Source organism: Macaca mulatta, chromosome 4, assembly GCF_049350105.2.
Source record: "Macaca mulatta isolate MMU2019108-1 chromosome 4, T2T-MMU8v2.0, whole genome shotgun sequence".
Taxonomy (NCBI): Eukaryota; Metazoa; Chordata; class Mammalia; order Primates; family Cercopithecidae; genus Macaca; species Macaca mulatta.
Genome location: NC_133409.1, coordinates 142,772,108 through 142,791,470, shown reverse-complemented (window position 1 = coordinate 142,791,470; position 19,363 = coordinate 142,772,108). Strand labels below are relative to the sequence as shown.

The 19,363-nt window shown below is 41.7% G+C and overlaps 1 protein-coding gene across 11 annotated transcripts in view; it reads right to left on the bottom strand.

Annotated features, from left to right (window-relative positions):
* KIF6 (kinesin family member 6) overlaps positions 1-19,363 on the bottom strand; it is a 389,626-nt gene that overhangs the window by 68,016 nt on the left and 302,247 nt on the right. For all 11 annotated transcript variants that reach the window (XM_015136288.3, XM_078000037.1, XM_078000038.1 and 8 more), the window contains one exon: positions 15,585-15,640. In XM_015136288.3, coding sequence (XP_014991774.2) covers positions 15,585-15,640 — 56 coding nt within the window. The remainder of the gene's footprint in view (positions 1-15,584; positions 15,641-19,363) is intronic.

Here is a 19,363-nt window from a genome sequence, read left to right as displayed (position 1 = left end):
CAGTACATGAATATCCAATTGTTTTAATATTGCTTGTTGAAAAAAACCCTATTCTTTCTTCATTGCCTCGGCACGTTTGTTGAAAATCAATGAACCTTAAAGGTGTGGGTCTATTTTTGGACTCTGTATCCTGTTCCACTGATCTACATATCTATTCCTTTGCCAGTGTCAACACTGTCTTAATTACAGCAGCTTACAATAAGTCTTAAAATTGTGTGGTGTGACTTCTCCAGCTTTATTCTTCTTTTATGAAATTATTCCTAGCTATTCTAATTCCATGGTCTTCCCACGTAAATTTTAGAATTACCTTCACTATAGCTACACAAAGTTCTGCTGGGATTTTGAATATAATTGCATGACATTTAAAGGTCAGTTTAGAGAGAATTGACATCGTTCCTCTATTGAGTCTTTTAATCCATAAACTTTTTTTTTTGCCTCCATTTATTTAGGTCTTTTTTGATTTTTTTATTAGAGTTTGTTAGGTTTCAATATAGAGATCTTCCACATGTCTTGATAGTTTTATACCTAAATATTTCTCTCTGTATTTTTTGGAACTACTATAAATTATATATTAGCATTTAGTATATATATGACTATAATATATTTAAAAGTATAAAAAAATATTTAATTTTGGTGAACAATTATTACTAGAATGTAGAAATATAATTGATTTTTATGTGTAGACCTTGTATCCTATAATCTTGCTAAACTCTTTTATTGTTTATAGGAGCTTTTCTGTAAATTCTTGAAATCATCTAAGTAGACAAATACATCATGTGTGAACAGGGACGGCTTTACTTCTTCCTTTCACATTCTATGCCTTTTATATATTTTTCTTGCTTACTTGCAATGTCTAGGACTTTCAGTACTGTATTAAACAGGAGTGGTGAGAGTCGACAGCTTTGTCTTGCTGCCGATCTTACAGGAAAAGCATTAAGTTATTCAACATTAAGTATGATGTTAGCTGCAAGTTTTAAATAGATGTCCTTCATCAGGTTGAGAAAGTTCCTTTGTATTTCTAGTTTGCTGGAGTTTTTATTGTGATGAATACTAAATTTTATCAAACACCTTCCTGTGCCACTTTATACGATCATGAGGTTTTTCTTCCTTAATCTATTAACATGGTGGATTATATTGATTGATTTTTGAATACTGAACCAGAATTGTATTCCTGAGACAAACCTCACTTGGTCATGGTATATTAGTCTTTTTACATATTGTTGTATTCAATATGCTAGCATTTGTGTATATTTATGGGGGATTAAGTCTATAGTTTTCCTGTGATGTTTTGTCTGGTTTGGGATCAGGATAATACTGGCCTAATAAAATGAGTTGGGAAGTATTCCCTCTTCTGTTTTCTGGAAGAGATTATATAAAATTGGTGTTATTTCTTTTTAAAATGTCTGGTAGAATACTACAACGAAACTATCTGGGCCTTCATTCTTTTTTTTGGGAGACTTTTAAGTATGAATTCAATTCCTTTAGTAGATGATATGAAACCATTCAGGTTATTTGTTTCTTCTTGAATGAGTTTTGGTAGTTTGTGGCTTTCAAGGAATTTGTCCACTTTTATCTAAATTGTCACATTTGTGTAGACTGTTTATAATATGCTTTTACCCTTTCAATGTCTGTAATGATATTTCCTCTTTCTTATTTATTTATTATTTATTTATTTACTTATTTTGAGACAGAGTCTCGCTCTGTCGCCCAGGCTGGAGTGCAGTGGTGCGATTTCAGCTCACTGCAACCTCTGCCTGGGTTCAAGTGATTCTCATGCCTCAGCCTTCTGAGTAGCTGGGGATTACAGGTGTGCACTACCATACCTGGCTAATTTTTATATTTTTGGTAGAGATGGGGTTTCACCATGTAGTCCAGGCTGGTCTTGAAGTGATCTGCCTGCCTCAGCCTCCCAAAGTGCTGGGATTACAGGCCTGAGCCACCTTGCTAGGCTGATATTCCCTTTTTCGATCCTGGTATTGGTTATTTTGTCTTTTCTCTTTCTTTTTCAACCTGGCTAGATGTTTATCAATATTATTGAGCTTTTCAAAGAACTAGTTGTGATTTCACTGATTTTCTTTATTGTTTTTCTCTTTTGAATTTTATTGAGTTTCAAGTATCTTTGTTATTTCCTTCCTTCCACTTGCTTTGGAATTATTTTTGTTCTTTTTCTAGTTTCTTAAGATGGAAGCTAAGCTTGTCGATTAGATTTTTTCTCTTTGCCAATATATGTGTTGAATGCTATAAAGTTCCCTCTAAATACTGTTTCAACTGCAGCACACAAATTTTGGTGGATTTTATTTTTATTTTCCTTTAGTTCAAAATATTTCTAGTTTATCTTGGGACTTTCTTTTTGAGTCTTAGGTGATTTGGAAGTGTGTTGTTTAACCTGCAAGTATTTGTTGTTTTTGGAGATAAGTTCTCACTCTCTCACCCAGGTTGGAATGCAGTGGCACACTCATAGCTCACTGCAGCCTCGAACTCCTGGGCTCAAGAAATCCTCCTGCCTCAGCCTCCTAAGTAGCTGGGACTATAGGCATGTGCCACTATGCTCAGCTAATTAAACTTTTTTCTTTTTTCTTTTTTTTTTTTTGGTAGAGATGGGGTCTCACTATGTTGCTCAGGCTGGTCTTGAACTCCTGGCCTCAAGTGATCCTCCCACCTTGGCTTCCACAGCACTAGGATTACAGGCATAAGCCACTGTGCCCAGCCCCAAGTAATTTTGGATCATATTCAGAACATGTTCAGGGTCTTATTTAAATTCTAAAAACGACTCCTGATTTTTTGTTGTTGCTGTTTAAGCAGACAATCAGCCTGATTAGGTTCAGGTCACAAATTCCAATAAGTCTTCTTTGAGCTGTGGTTTTTTTATTTTTCCTTTTTACGAGATTGCGGTATTTACTTCAAAAAATACATTGCTTCATAACCTTCAAAAATAGACCTGGCTTTGCTTTACATTACTGATGCAGGCACTTTATAAACTTTATATCTTTGATGTCCCTTGCCTATTAAGATGCCCCTTGATGTCTTTTTGCCTATTGAGTTTATTTGGTACATTATCCATTTCTGTAGTCATTCCATAATTGTTTACTTTTGTCTTCCAACAAAAAGGAGTACCCAAGGATCCTAGTGTTTGCTAATGAGTTGCTAGGTACTGCTACATTCCAGTAATTTATTAGGATGTTTTCTAGACTTCAGCATCATCTCAACATGTGTTAATATGCTGTTTTGCAAAAAAACTAAATTTAAAAAATATTCATGCATCATTAGTAATGTCTTCAATAAGAATTAAATTGGTAAAATCAGTCTTTACCTCATTAAGAAACATATATTTTCAGCAGTAAAATCATCAGACTTGTGGTCTGGTGCAAGGTTTAACCATCTGTATGCAGGAGTCATTTATTCATGTAGTGGTTAGTGGTTCGGAAACAAATGATCTGAAATCACCATCTCTAGTTTTGATCTGGACATGTTTTTAGTAACAATCTGTGCAGTGTGACCAAGGTTACTTTGCATATCTTCCTTGGGGCAGTGCTATAGTGAGGTAGAGTCAGTACCTCCCAATTTAAAGCAACTTGAAAAACAGAAAAAAAAAAAAAAAAAAAAAAACTGTCCTAGGGTTCTTCCAAAAATCTTAAGAGAAAATTAAAACAAGTGACAGACTGGAAGAAAACATCTGCTACATATTCCATAGACAAAGGCCTAATATCCAGAGGACGCAAAGAGCTCCTACAAATCAGAAAGAGAAATTCAACTAACCAATGGGCAGAGAATATGAGATACATGAAAAAGCATTCAATTTCACCAGCTGTTAGGGAAATGCAAATGAAAACAAAATGAAATACCATATTTTGCTCTCCAAATGGCAAGAACTAAAATGGCTGATACAATCATGTACAAGCAAGGATGCAGGGAAATGAGTACTGTCACACACTGGAAGGAATATAAACTAATGAAGCTCTTTGGGAAGGCAACTGGGGAGTAGTCATGAAAGTTAAAAATACACATATACTGTTGCTTCCCCTAATTCTACTTCTACTCATCTATTCCAAAGAAACATTCGCATTTGTACACACAAATGCATGCACTGTTTGTAATAGAGAAAAACTGGAAAAAAAAGGTGAAATGTCTGTTACAAGGAAGCAGTTAATAGTAGTTACATAGTTTATTTCACCATAAAATGGTGAGTTTCTCATTTAACATACTCACTATTAAATGAGAAAAGCAAGGGGCAGAATGATACTTTATGGTCCCATTTATGCAACAAAACAAGATATCTTTGTACATAGGTGCCTCTCTCTCTCTCTCTCTCTCTCTCCAAATGTGCAGAAGAGGATGGAAGGAGAAAAATCAAATTATTGAAAGTGCCTACTCTTCTCTGAGGCAGGGACATGATTGGTAGTAGGTGAGAGAAAGTGTGTGGGCTGCTTACATTTTGCTATGTATATTAATGAATTGCTCGAACTATGGCAAAATATACCCATGAATCACTTATGCAGTTAAAAAGAGACAAAACCCACCACCCCAATGAATCTATGACTTTCTGAACTCCAGATTAAGGAAGAGACCCTAGGAAGGAAGGCCTGTCCTCCCTTGACTAACTTAGTCCTCTTCCCATTAACCTCTCTGCCTCTTTCCTTTATTGTCAGCTCCATCCCTTACTAGCTGTGTATTACTGAGCAATCTTCATAAGTTTCAGTTTCTTCATCTATGGTAAGGATATTATAATAGTACCTCTATCAAAGTTAGCTATTATTACGGTGACAGGGACTCTACTTCTTTGACTCTTGCTGACCTATATTCTGTGCTTAGATACACAATCGCTGGCAATGGGCTTCTCTGTTTGCCACCAGTCCTTTCAGGAAATTCTATCTCTGTCCAAGCATTGACACCTGACTTTGGGAAGTCCCCATGGCACTCCTAGTTGTCCTGTCCCTGGCCACCCTTTTGGCCTTGTTCAGGTAGCTGCCAGGGTCCTGCTGTTACTAGTTTGCCTCCGAAACTACCTGGGCTGGGCTTTTGGTTCATGAGATGCCTGATCAGTGACATAGATGTGCTTGGGAGCATCTCTGTTTTTTCAGTGTTGCCCAGTAGCAGTCATCTACCTGCCAGAAGGTGAGTGCTGAGTCCCTGAGGATGGACAAGTGTCTGCGCGGTGTTTCATTATCTCCTCTGAAGGTCTGTGCTTTAACAAACAGCTTGATGTAGAGCTGCTCATGCATACTTTTAGGCTGACTTCAATAAGTTCTGGTGCAGGCTCTGTGTGAGAGAATCAGTCTGGTCCACAGGATCATGCTACCACATGAAGCCAGCACCAAACTGAGGCCATCTCCATGCTGAGTGGAATGGCGGCTGCGAGGAGGGCTATTCCCACCCTTGTGTGTTCTGCTTTCGGAGGCTGTTGGTGGATTTCAGCAGGGGGACTCATCAGTGTTTCCAGAGTAGTTGACAAGAGACACAGCAAACTTCTGCTATTTGCAGGTATTCTCTGTTCAGCATCACTGACAAAACCCTCTTCCCTACCTCTGTCCCAGCTGTAAGTGTTCATCCTTCTAATCAATATAAGACAATAAAACACACTTTTCCTTCTTAGAAGTGAAACAACAAATTACCAGCTCTCTGCCCTGGGTAAATCAGTCAGTGGAGCACAGTTCCTGCTGGTGCATTTAAAGAGAGTCTCCTTCCCTTCAGAGAGTGCTGAGAGGGCCTCAGCCTGGAGGGACCACCCACTTACCCATATGCCCCTGTGGCTCTGCATCCAGGAGCTTCCTGGTTTACATAAAGCTGCCACTTTTCTGCAGGGTTATTCTGATATCTAGATGATCATATCTGCTGGCAAAGTTATTTCTGAAATCCTTGAATGAAAATTATCATGTCAAGAATGTACATTACTGCTACGATGAGATTTAGAATGCATCAGCTGCCTTCTGAAAATCTGAAATGACTCTCCTATAAGGGAAAGAAATGTCATTTAAAGGCATTTCATTAAAATGAAATAGGCGTTGAGAAAATTGGTTATTTGAAAAAGATTCAACTTATGAGCCTCAGCTTACATACCATATTCTACAATAAATCCTAAATGAATTGAATGTGAAAAATTGAACAATATAAAAAACCCTATAAGTAAATTTAGAAAGGCATTAAACAGATCCCTGACAATGAACAACCTACCATTATTATTATTACATTGACCATTTCTAAGTATGAAAGCAATGGAGGAACTCATAAAAGATCAATGGATTTGACTGTATGAAAAATAATAAGGTACTGTAAATTATAATGTACCTTACTAGTCACTATTATTACTGGTAAAACAAAGGGGAAATAGTGAGTTGCTTCTTTGAGAACCTGGAAATTAAGGAATTGATGTCACCTAATAAGAGCTGAACTAGCAAAAAATCTTCACACAGCTCTCCCTGAGATAAAACTAAGAGCATATGTGATATCAATCATTGTGCCTGTCCTACCCATACCCTTTTTAAAAGAGAGAGCTTCCTCCCCTTTGCCACCTAGGTGGCCACTTTCTGACACACAAGACCTCTTTTCCTCCCTGGTCACAGTTTCCTGGACCAGAGGTGGGTTCCTGACCCCAAAGCAGCACATGCTTAAGCCTGCCAGCAGCTACTGTCCTAAAGGCCTAGAAAACACAAATTGGTCCAGTCAAATTCTCTTTCTCATACCTTTGAGCTAAGAAATAAGCAGATAATTAGCTCATTAGCCTTGGAGACTGAATATTAAAGGATATTTTCAGGTACGGCTAGGACCAGGGAAGACCAAAGCCATGAGGAAGCGGGACTATGGTCAGCAGGGCCAGCTGGTTACAAGAGCAGACAGACACAGAGGGAGCCAGAGGCACTGAGGGAAGCATGGAGGCAGAGCGCTGGGCTCTAAGGCCACCCCGGGTCCTCTTGGCTCTCCAGGTCCTGGTTCCAGCTCCTATTACAGCTTGGAGGGGCCTCAGATCTTATGATCATATCTTAATGAGATTCTTGTCATCACCATGCATGTAACCTAACCCTGAGCTAGCTCAATCAGGTTTATATTTCTAAAATCAAAACAGCCAAACTAGAAGTCATTGCTTCTGTGACCCCAAATCCTATGCAAAGTGACTTGCGGTTCATCCTGGAGAGGTAGGAGTGGGATATAATTATGGTTTAGCAAGAAGAAGCCTCACAAATGGTGCTTTATCGTGTCTTGTGAAAGAGGTATTGTGTGCAGGAGGAGGCTGGTCAGGCTGGAGAACAGATGAGTCAGGTTGGCAATGGTGAATGAGCACTGTCCAGAGAAGGCAGGGACTGGACCAAGGCCTATCACTGCTGCAGGAATGTTCACTGCTGTGGGCAATGGAAGCCTTCTGAGGCTTAATTGTGACCATGGGAACCTCTCTCTCCAAACTCTTTACTTCTCTTTGTTTTCATTCCCTTTGCACTTGGAGAGGCCCACTTATCAGCCTTTCAACAACTAATATAGCTTGTTTCCTGAGAGGAGGTGCCGTGGATAGAGGTGGTTTGAGAGTTCCTATCTGTAAAAGAACATCCACCATGGTAAATACATAAATTGCCTCTCTGATTTGCAGTCCATTCGACTGGCATGGGTCAGCCTTCCTCCGTCCTCCTAGCCAGGTCTCGGACCTTGGTTCACTCACTAAGGTAAGACTACTCTGTCAGTACTCTTGGGAGGTGGCCATCCATCTCTTTTTGGTGGCATTCCAACCAAATCATTGCTTCCTTCTCTCTATATGGCAATTATTAGTGTTCAATCTTGCTAGTGAATGTACACTACAGCCCTCCAACTTGCTTCAAATCATTTTTTTGTTTGTTTGATCTCCAAACTTTGGCAGCAAAACATTCAATTTCATGAAGATATCAGTCATACTGGTTATGGGTTGTTACTCAGCTAACTTCATGTCTTGGAATATTTTGCAATTTCAGTGACACCTGAACTCTTACAGAGAGACCTTAATGAGTCATCCTTGCTCTTTTCATCTCTAGATACCTGAGTCATCTCAGAAAGATGCTTTTGTGTCTTGCTTTTCAAGAGTCCCATGATCTCTATCATTTAATTACCTTCTTGTCAAAATGTTCTTTCACATGATCAAATAAATTTTCAATACAATTGCGAATTATTTCTTACTTCTTTGAATCTCTTTAAAGCTGAATTATAATTTATCGGTCTCTCTGTATATCATCAAGTAATATACCGTTGGTTCTCTTACAACCATGTTTCTTTAACAGGAATTACCTCATATGCAATTGGTCAACAGGGAAGTGATGTCAGTGTAATACACAACCTTATTTGTTCACATAGGATTTTCTCCTCGTATGTTAAAATTTTGCACCACCAAGTTAAAGCAACTGAATACAAAGTAAGCTGGCGTAGCCGAGCCCAGGAAGCTGTGGAGAAATGCAGGACTGAACTGCAGCACCCTTCCCTCCACGTTCCTTTTCGTGGTCCAGTGTGCTGTCTCTTAAGGGGGGCTTATTGTGCTGCTCTCCCCCATCTCTGCGCGTGATGCTCATGTCTCCATCTCTCAGCAGCCTCAACCCCTCCTTAAATCCTCCTTTATCATGATAACCTTATTTTGGAAAAAAAAATCTGAAGTTTTAATAATAGATTGTGTTTCCTTATGTATTAGGAATTTATCATGTCGTTTATATCATTATTTGTAATGGGGTTGTAATTGGTTTTGTTAGAGTTAAAGCGGCATGGGCTCTGAGCGGTCTTCCCCAGTCTTAATTTTTCTATAACCCCTGATTTTTGAGCATGCCATTTTGCATTTATTCCATTATAGCACCTATACTTAAATCCAATTTTTAAGCTCCGCATTCACAGCTTTCTTTTTTCCAGGATAAATAAGTCTAACTCTTGTCTTTTCTCATAACAACTACTACCCATTGCTTTACAGATGTCTCTTATTTCAGGCCATAGATAAATTTCTGTAAGGTCTGCAGTAAACATAATTTTTGTGTGCTTAGCATTTCTTCCTGTGGAGAAAGATACCTGCTCTATTCCTTAAAAATTTTGTTCAGTTTATGTGGTGCAGGTGGGCTAAGCACCTGCCTGAGGAGTGGGGGCATGATCTAGGCCTAGTCAATCAGAGCGTTTCATTGCCCTGGATGTAGGGATTGGTTCAGAGGTGGGTACATGACTTAAGCCAGGTTGGTCATTTGTCCCTCCAGTGACTTTGATCAGTGTTGTTGGGCAAGGTCCCTTTCACTGAAGTTACGAATTCTAAAGAACATGTAAACTTGGAGTTTCCAGGGGCATCTTGCCACTAACTGGGGAGAGAGGCTGTTAGACAACGTAGTCAAGCAGAACTGAGACAAGGAGGGAGAGAAGAGAGGAGAGAGAGATGCATTTGAGGCTAGTTGTACTCCTTAGATTCCCCAGTTACCTATGACAACACATTTCCTTCTGTTCTTAGAGTCAAACACTGTAACCAATGCAAATTGGGTACAAAAAATTAACTGAAATTTTTGATAAATGTAATTTAAAAAATCAGACTAAATACTCTAGTGCACTAGCAGAGCTTGTTATTAAAAATAAATGTGGTGAATCATTTAATAAATCAAAAATTACTTTGTAACTTTTAAATCATCCCTTTACCTGCTTTTCTCTGAACCATTTCTATTCTTGTAGAGATCTGGAATCACTGAGGAAACACAGTATAATGTTGACATGGAAATCCTGGGTAGAGGGAAGGGATGACATCTTGGCTTTTATATTTCTTACTTTTGAGAATATAGTATTTTTTTTACTCTATGGTAACACATTTTTATTTTCTGGTCCCCAATGACTCCTATGACTGCCCTTAATCAGGCCTTCTCGAGTCCTTATTTGTGCTGGTTTTGGTACATAAGCATAAATATTTCAGCATACCTATTGCTACTAAACCACATCTACGTTTATGCTTTGAATTCTCTTGTATTTTTTTGAAGCATCAAAAATTGTATACAGCCTGAAAACTGGAATTGTATACAGCCTGAAAATACAACCCTTCCATCCTGTTCTCCAAACCACTGAAAATGATAGTTGAAACACATGTGGGACACCGAATCCTATCAGAGCTGCTGCAAGCCCATGGGGGACCTTTGTGCAAACTAGAAAAAGGTGTGTCTTCCTATGGGCAGATGCAATGCTGAGTGGCACGTGTGGGATGCAGAGCAAGGGCAGGCTGGACTTCAGCCCCACTCATTCCCACAACTGGGCCTCAATGTGCCAAAGATGGCCTGTCATTAATCATGCTACAAAGAGCCTTTTAATTTTGGTGGGCAATGCCCGAAGCTCCTGAGCTAGGGTCTAGTTTGAGCCTTTTGTTGGGAATATCATGTAGGATAAAGGCCAAAGAATGAGGGAAACTGAGTGACAACGGAGAGAAATTTAAACTCAGAAGACAATGTCAAAGTCAGGTAAATATGAATTTATGGAGATCATATACAGTATTAAAAAGTTCTGGAGTTGGACAGAAATTCTAGTTTGCCCGCTTACAAAGGCCACTTCACTGCAACTCATTAAAAAAAAAAATCTGGCCGGGCGCGGTGGCTCATGCCTGTAATCCCAACACTTTAGGAGGCCGAGGCAGGTGGATTACGAGGTCAGGAGTTCAAGATCAGCCTGGCCAAGATGGTGAAACCCCGTCTTTACTAAAAATACAAAAAATTAGCCAGGTGTGGTGGTGTGCACCTGTAATCCCAGCTACCTGGGAGGCTGAGGAAGAGAATTGCTTGAACCCAGGAGGCGGAGGTTGCAGTGAGCCGAGATCGCCACCACTGTACTCCAGCCAGACAGAGCAAAACTCCATCTCAAAACAAAACAAAACAAAACAAAAACAGTGAAAATACCATATTTCATAGAATCTAAGATGATGTCAACTAGAAGACCAATCCCCAATACAGAGATTTTTTAAATGTGAAAAAAAAAAAAAAAAAAAAAAGGCCAAATGGGCTGGTTAAATACATCCCGACAACACAGGTGTTAAGAGTGTAAAAAGTGTGTCTCTTAGAATCTGTGACATATATGGTAATACCCACCTTACAGGTGTGTCTCCTCCCTATGAGGATTAAATGAGATAACATAGGTTAAGTTCTCAGCCCAGCCTGGAGTGAAGCGCTCAATAAATGCTGAAAGCTGCTGTTATTGCTGGTGTTGTCCTTGTATGGAGCTGGCAACAAATAGTAACAAAAGGATATACTTGATCTGGGTCATCATAATCTAGCAAAACAGCCTGGATGTTGTCTTTTCCTTACTCCAGGATAAGTTACAAGAAGCAGACACGCAAGGAGGTAGGTCCAAAAGTAAACCTCCAATGAAGCTTAAGTACAGAACATGCACAGAACTGACAAATAGCAAAAACGGTCTGGTTTATTCTGCCGATGGAGACCCAGATCTGAGAAATGATTTTCCCAAATCCTAAATGTACAAGAGAAACATTTTTTAACAGGGCATTAGTCAAATGGTGGGTTGGGGGGGTTCTTTGAATATGGAGTAGGGGGAAAAAAACTTCCAGAATGTTTTGTTAGCTTTTCTAGTATTTGTTTTTCTTTTTCTTTGCCTCTCACTAACGGCTTCTTCTATTACATTCCCCGTGATTTTTGAATTGATTGCTGAATGCCTCACTAGTGAAAACCCGCTGTGCAGCCTCCTGTGATGTGAGTTTTCATTTAGGCCTGGAGGGGTCTGTGGAGGGATGAAGAGGTGCCAAGAGGTGTCAGTCAGGCTCTTTTACCTGCCTGCAAGGCAGCTGTTTCAGGACTAGTCTGGAGACGGCCTTAAGCCAGTGAACAGCCATTCATTGTCCTTTGTTGCCAAAGACAATGCTGCCAGTGGGAGAACAGTGATGTAAAAAACCTAATGCCTGGATTCTAGTAAGCAAAAACATGCCTGGCTTATGCCACCGCCTCTAAAGCAGTCTACTTCTTTTCTCAGTTTGGGCTCAGTGGCATTTTTAGAGACATGACAGATGGAAGCAGGGTGTAAATGAACGTGTGCAAAACCCCAGCCCATGTGAAGAAAAGCAGCCTAATGATCTTGTATATGGAACAGGTAGATACAATAAAGATGGCTCTCCAACAGAAACACAGACTCTTATTATTTTTCAAGGAGATTTTAAATTGGTTACTTCTCCCATTTCTTATTTCAACTTATTTCAACATCAGGATTGATGTAAATGGTGCCTAGAGAAAGACAAAAAGGAGTTTGTAGCAAGAGTTTATCTACTAGTTGGGTTGGCTTCTTTTAAGAAAAGGAAATTATATGGAAGTTCCGACTGACTGATGATGCCATATAAAAATTAGATATTATACAGTCACTACTAAATTGATAGCCTTTAGGGAGTTTTGAGAAGGAAGGCAGCTCAAGATGCAGCTGTGGATCACAATGTCAGAGAAAAAACAAACTACCTGAGGAGACAGTGGCAACCTGAACTTTAAACATGTGGGCTGACTGGTTTGCAGTTCACAAATACAGCTTTTGTTTCTTCTCCGCAGCCCAATTACATGTGTGCCCCTCGGCATCTTAATCTTGCCTCGGGGTCCAGAGGCAGGATGTGGCCCAGTTTGGGAGTGGAGCTGAGTCACCATCCTGTGCAGACAGGGCAAATTCATGCCATGCTCCTGCCTCCTGCCTCCTAGACTCACTGAAGGGCTCCTTGGGGACTGCAAATTCCGTTTGATTTCATTTCTCCCTAAGCAAAATGCACTCACTCTATCCTAAATTTCCAGAAACTAGTGTCCTTCAGGGTTGCCTTGGAAATTTTAAATGTGTGTACAAGTTCCACCTTCCTCCTCCTTAGTCCTAACCTGGTGTCTGAGATGTCGTGACGGCAGGCTACTCCCTGAGATCAAGCACCATGAGGCCTTATTCAGTAATGCGGCTGAGTCTCAATGACCCACTCACCCGGGCCCCTTGGATCAGAGCACAATTTGAAAGACAGGTGGCCAGGAGATGGGTCTTACTTCGGTATTTGCATAAAGTGAAGTGAAGACTGGCATTGGCTTTTTAGGCATCACTTAATTAACTATGTTCTTGGTAGCAGTGGAAGCTTGAATCTCAATACTGATGTGAGTTCTACTTGTTATTTTCTGGAAAAAACAAAAGTTTGCTTGTCCAGATCTTCTCCTAGCATATCTGGACCCTCTGAGTATGAATTATAAGCGGACATCCTCTCTGGGCAGATCAGTGACAGCCCTCACTTTGTTGGCCCTTGGATCTTGGGCAGGAAACACCTGTGCAGCTTTTAAGGCAGCTCCCAACCTGCCTGATCTTACAGAATGTGGCAAATTTGCTCCACCAACATACATGGTTGCACCACAGTTATGGGGAATTTGTAGTTATTTCTATTGTACTCAGAGTGAAAAACTAAGTATATTAGTATAGTCCATTGGTGCCTTCCATCATTAGTCTATTTCATTAATGTTGGAATGGTTTTATTTTGGTTTACAGAGTAAGATTTTTTTAAGAGCAAAACTTTATATTATTTCTTAGGGAGAAGCAGTTTATAAAAGGTCTCTCTTATCCCTCCAAGGATGAAAACAGACCACTGGGTTCCTTGAGGTTAAGAGGATGCTGACGAATTGGCCCCGGCTCCACTGAAGTCAGCTTCCTCTTTCCCCTCCTTCTCCCCTTCAAGCCAGGTAGACTATCACTGCCCCCTGTCTGGGACTGGGCTGCCCCTCACCGAGTGTCTGCCTTTCTGCCTGAAGGAGATCAGTCTAGAATCAATTTCCTTATTGGTTTGGGTGACTGGATGCTCGGAGAATCAGATAAGCTATGGATGCACATTATCTTCAGAAAAATACAAACATTCCTAACTTCCAGTTTTTCTCATGCAGTTTTAGTATGTTCAGGAATCCAGGTCAAGAAAGGGGTTTGAAATCTGTTTTTGTGCTAGCAATCTTCTGGCAGTCTGATGACCTTGCAGGACCCCCCTCTTAGGATAATAATTTGGTGCATAAAGTAAAATACACAGGCTTTTAAGATAAACCAATTATATTGAAATAGTTACCAAAATTGTAAAACCTTTTGTGATACAGAAATCTGTATGTGCTTTTATGTCAATGTATTAAATAAAAAGATCTAATGGTGAGTCTAATAACCACTGTAATTTTGTACTGATGAGCACAAAAGATACTTTACAACGTCTGCCCCTCTGTGATGTGACATGAAAGCCTCTGTGACTTCCACTGGGTTCATCATTGAAGTGGTGCTAAATTTCAGTTAGAGGTTAGTAAAAATAGAGGGGCATTTCTCTCCTATCAAGATGCTGGACCTTAGGTCAAGAACCCCTGAGACACAAGGATTCTGAGTGTGGCTTGTTGGGTGTGGCTCTGGGTCTGGCTGCCTCAGCCCCTTCTGTCTCAGGCCACAGGGGGGACTGTGGGACTCCTGTTTACCGACTGAGACAAACTGAGGCTATCGTGATTTTTATATTCTGTTAGAAGAATTAAAGGGGGCACGCACAGTGGCTTCTGTCCTGTCCTCACTTGTAGGGGGAGAAAAGGGGGTAGTAAGAGAGATCAGCGGGCCAGCTGTGAGCCAGGAACTGCTGCCTTCTCCAGCACAGAGGTGAGGCACAGGGATCCCCTCTGTGAAGCTACCCTGGGCCTGGGAGATGGGTCTCTGTGGTGTCTTTTAGTTTGGGATGAAAAAAACACAGTCCTCTTATTTTAAAAAGGATTTGAGGCTGGGTGCGGTGGCTCACCACCTGTCATCCCAGCACTTCGGGAGGCTGAGGTGGGTGGATCACTTGAGGTCAGGAGTTCGAGACCAGCCTAGCCAACGTGGTGAAACCCCATCTCTACTAAAATCACAAAATTGGCTGGGCAGGATGGCATGCACCTGTTGTCCCAGTTACATGGGAAGCTGAGGCAGGAGAATTGCTTGAACCTGGGAGGTGGAGGTTGCAGTGAGCTGAGGTCATGCCACTGCACTCCAGCCTGGGCAACAGAGTGAGACTCTGTCTCAAAACAAAACAAACAAACAAACAAACAAAAAAACCCACAAATGAACAACAACAACAAAAAAAAAAACCACGAGAATTCGAGGCACATTTTACTGAGTTGCCTCTTGCCTTAACTTCACCTTTGGTACTCACCTAAGTGGGGAGCCCTCTGTGGCAGCCTCCACCCTGGGAAGTCATGATGGCTTGTTTTTGCTTCTTATCCTCCCACCGGCTTACTGAATGATGCTAACATATCGTACCTCTGCCAAAAATGCTAAGTAGAAGCTTTGGGAGGTATAAGAGTGTTTCACCATACTTGAAATACGAAATGGCGTCTCACTGTAACCGTGAAGTCATGATTAGCTGAGCTACTGCTGAAAACACCAGGGAAAAGCACAACTCTCTGATTGGGATGCTGGAGCTCAGGTCTGTCTGAGGATGAAAAGTTCAAGTTCTAGACAAAAGAAAGTGCTTTTCCTGCTGGGTGACGGGAGGAATCACACACTTCCTAGGGAAGCCTCTCAAAGCAGCTTCCTTGGCAGGGGCTCTCCTGAAACTGGGCTTCATGGCCATTTGAAGGCACATCATGACCTGATTTTCACCAGGAAAATGGTTTCTGAAAGAGGCTCACAGAATATCATCTGCTTACCAATTTTACTTCTTGCTTCATTTATACTTTCTCCCAGGGCCTTGGCTTCAGAAAATCTGGAGGGGAAAAAAAAATGAAAATTATAGTTTTTCTGTTCATCCTACATGATATTTTAAAAATAATAGATTTCTGAGAGGCCACTAAAATATGATGAAACTTTATTGAAAGACACAAAAGAAAAATCTAAATAAGTAAAATATATTAGGCTTAAAAATAGAGAGAAAATTGGTATTAATCATAGGTATTGTTAATTTTTACTCTATCCAGCACAGAATTTGTATTCTCATATTCTCTCACTTATGGCTTTTAATTTACATGGTTTCATGATGTAAGGATATCAGAGTAAAGCCTGGCTGTAAGGTTTCTGTTCTATGTTCTATTGATTATGATACCAAGATCTTATAACCAAAGAATATATACTTAAATAACTTTTTTCTGATTATAAAATAATATATCAGAGGTTGTAAAACTATGGCTGGTTATAAGACAAATCCGGCCTGCTGCCTGTTTCTGTAAATAAAGTTGTCCTGGAACATCGCCACCCCTATTCACTGGCGCATTGTCTGTGGCTGCTTTCATGGTACAAGACAGAGTCGACTAGATGTGATGGAGACTGCATGGCCTACGACACTGAAAAAATCTTCGACCTGGCCCTTTATAAAAGAACTTTGCTGATTCCTGTTATGTACCATTATTAAACCAGATTTTGAAAATATAAAAACAAGAAAAAATTTCCCAAGTACTCCTCTACCCAGAAAGAAGCACATTTGATACACGTAGCCACCCAGTCTTCTATAGAGCCAGTATTTACAGGGTTGGGATCATACTGCAGGTATGATTTTGTGCCCTGATTTTTTTTTTTTCACTTAGAAGTCCTTCCCTATATTATGAGACGCTTACCTTTGATGGCTGCATGCTAGTCTACCAGATTGTTGTGCTAATGTTTAGTGAGTGATTCCTTTATGTTTCTGGCCTATGTTTATGAGACACCCACGATGAGCCAACTATGTGCTAGAGAAGCAGACAGGACATGGCCTAAGTGAGAACATGTAGTTCAGTCCCTATACATAGTGGGCCCTCATGAAATGTTAGTTGTTTTCCCTCCTCTCCTTTCTGCCATGAAGTTAAAGAGACAATTGAAAGCCTATGAAAGCAAGCACCTAATATATGGCTGAATTAAATGACTGTGCCTTGGAGGGTGCTAGTCATGCCATTAGAGTTTGACTAGGGAGTGACCTGTCCATGAGTGAGTGGGGAGCCGTCAGGAAAGCTTCACGTACAAGGCGGGAGTGACCTGGGTTTTGTGGATCCAGAGGAGTTTTTAGAAAATGCTTTATTATGAAAATTTCCAAATATACACAAAATAGAATAGTAGAATGAACCCTAACATACACAGCATCATATTTTATTAATTGTCCAGTTTTATTTCAACTATTTCCCCCCCGCCTCTTCTATTCTCACTTCCCCCTCTCTAATATCCCAGCAAATCCGAGATAGCCTATTGTTTTATCCTTGAACACTTTAGTTGCCTGGGATTGTGTTGGAGGAAGTGAGCAGAGGAGGGCATTCCAGGCAGGGGAACAACATAAGCAAAGGCCAGAGTGCCACGACTGCTCTGTGTTGGATGGAAAAGAAGTGTGAATTATGTCATTGCTATTTTCCAAATCTGTCTGCTTGGCCTGGGACTGTAGACAGGAGGTTTTCAGGGAAGGGGACTAAACTTTTTCTCAATGTTAGCTTCTTGGGACTCCGCCCCTAGCTCCCTTATTAAGGCTGGTCATGCTCATTGTAGATTATGTATGTCCTCTCCTCAGCGATGGCCTGTCACCTTCCAGGGAGAAGTACAGTTCCACTTGATGCAATTCACACATTTACACGATGCACAGGTCACCGTGCTGGGCTCTATGGGCTCACATGGCCTCTGCTGCTGGGCAGGGATAAGGTGACATTTGCTGCAGGCCATTCAGAAGATGAGGACCATCTTCAACTCTCCACTCTGCCAAGGGAGGGCCTATGACCATTTCATCACTGTTCTGTCCATCCCCAGTACCTAGGATTTATAGGATCTGACAGTCACACGTTGCTCAATGAGTGACTCCTCCCATTTCCTATTCCATAGACGTCTAGAAGCTTTAGACGCTTTGGAATAAGGAAAATACAAGAGCAAGGGTGCAAAACTGCTGAAATTCACACCAGTGCTAGAGGAAACCAGAGTACAGATAGAAAAGGAAGATAACACAAGCAGAAGAGGGACTTTCCACTGCAGTGCTGCCCAGAGAAGCCCTGACAGATCTGGGATGGAGTTCCCCAGCCTTGGCGGTGCCCAGATGTGTCTGGGGGGCCTGGCAGAGGGAGCCGCTGAGTGCTGTGGTCAGCTCTCTCCAAAGAGCCGCCCTGCTCCAGAGCTGGCAGCAACTGTGGGGAAAGCCACGAGCTGTTCCTCTCTTGCTGTTGCAGCCCAGTTCTGAGCTAAAAAGGGCTTTCCCACTGGAGAGGTGTGGTCTGAGGGCTGTGCAGTCTTCATGAGACCATTTTCCCGTCACTCTGGAAGTTGTCACCACTCCAGGCCACCCCACCCACATGTGTTCCTGATCCCTGGTTGTCAAGACAAACTCTGAAAGGCCCAACCCTGAGTGTGGAGAGGGAAAGAGCAAGTGTCAAGGGAGGTAGGAGAGATGAGAAGGCTAAAGACTCGGTTAGGAAAGATGCGAGAAAGAGGGTGACCCCATCAGTGCTGCCACGTGCTTCCTGGCCCACCTGCATCTCCATGCCTCTCCACCCAGCCCCAGTCTCCCTCCCTCCTCACTTGCTCCCTTTCCTCCTGCCCCTCTGTCTGAATTCTGCTCACCTAAACTTCACCAGGGGGAGTTTCCTGCCTCCTGATTTTCTAAAAGCACATCCTCATCCATGAGATGGCCAGAAGCCAACTTCTGGCCAAGGGGACATTGCACCCCTGTACAATATCCTAAGGTGCTGCTCACTGCTGAGGAGATGTGGCCTATGCTGATGAGGCTGCACCTTGAGGAGGGGCAGAGAGGTTGTGTAGCTCAGCCAGGACCACTGACGACCGCCCGAGGGTTTCTTTCTACTGGTGCCAAAGCATTCCTATTAGGGCATCATTAGTTGTGTGGCTGACTTTGGGGAATGGAAGGTAGCTGGGTGCAGTTCCAGTGTGGATGCAGGCAGGCTGCTGTGTCGCCTGCACACAAAATCCTGTGCAGGGGCAGGGGCTGGGCTTGGAAGGGAGAAGGAATGCAATGGTCTGGTGTTCTACTAGCCTGGCTTCCCATAACACCCGGCCTCCTCCTTTATAGCTCCCACTGTGTGCCAGGCAGGTACTCACAGACCCCGGGGAAATGCTCCATCATTGGCTTCCAAGAGCCTGGCTCTTCTGTCTTTTTCCCCCTCTCTCTGGCACCTCCTTCTCAGTCTCCTTTGCTGACGTGTTCTGCAGCCTGTTCCTTGAATGTCAATAATCCACAGGATTTGGTTCTAGGCCCACTCCTCACTTTCCCTACTCCCTATAGGCATTCCTTTTATGCCAGTGTGTCCTTGGCTATCTCAACTGACATCTCTCAAATTTCCATCTCAGCCCTGCTTTAGTTCCTGACTCAGGTATCCAACAGCCTGTTTGATACCTTGAAGATAATTAAAATCGACTGTACCCAAAAAGAACTAATCACCTGCCCTGAACACCTCCCCTGTTCTTCCTGTTGTTCCTATCTCAGTGCATGGCACCATCACTTACGGATGGCTCATGTCAGTAACCTGCATGCCAC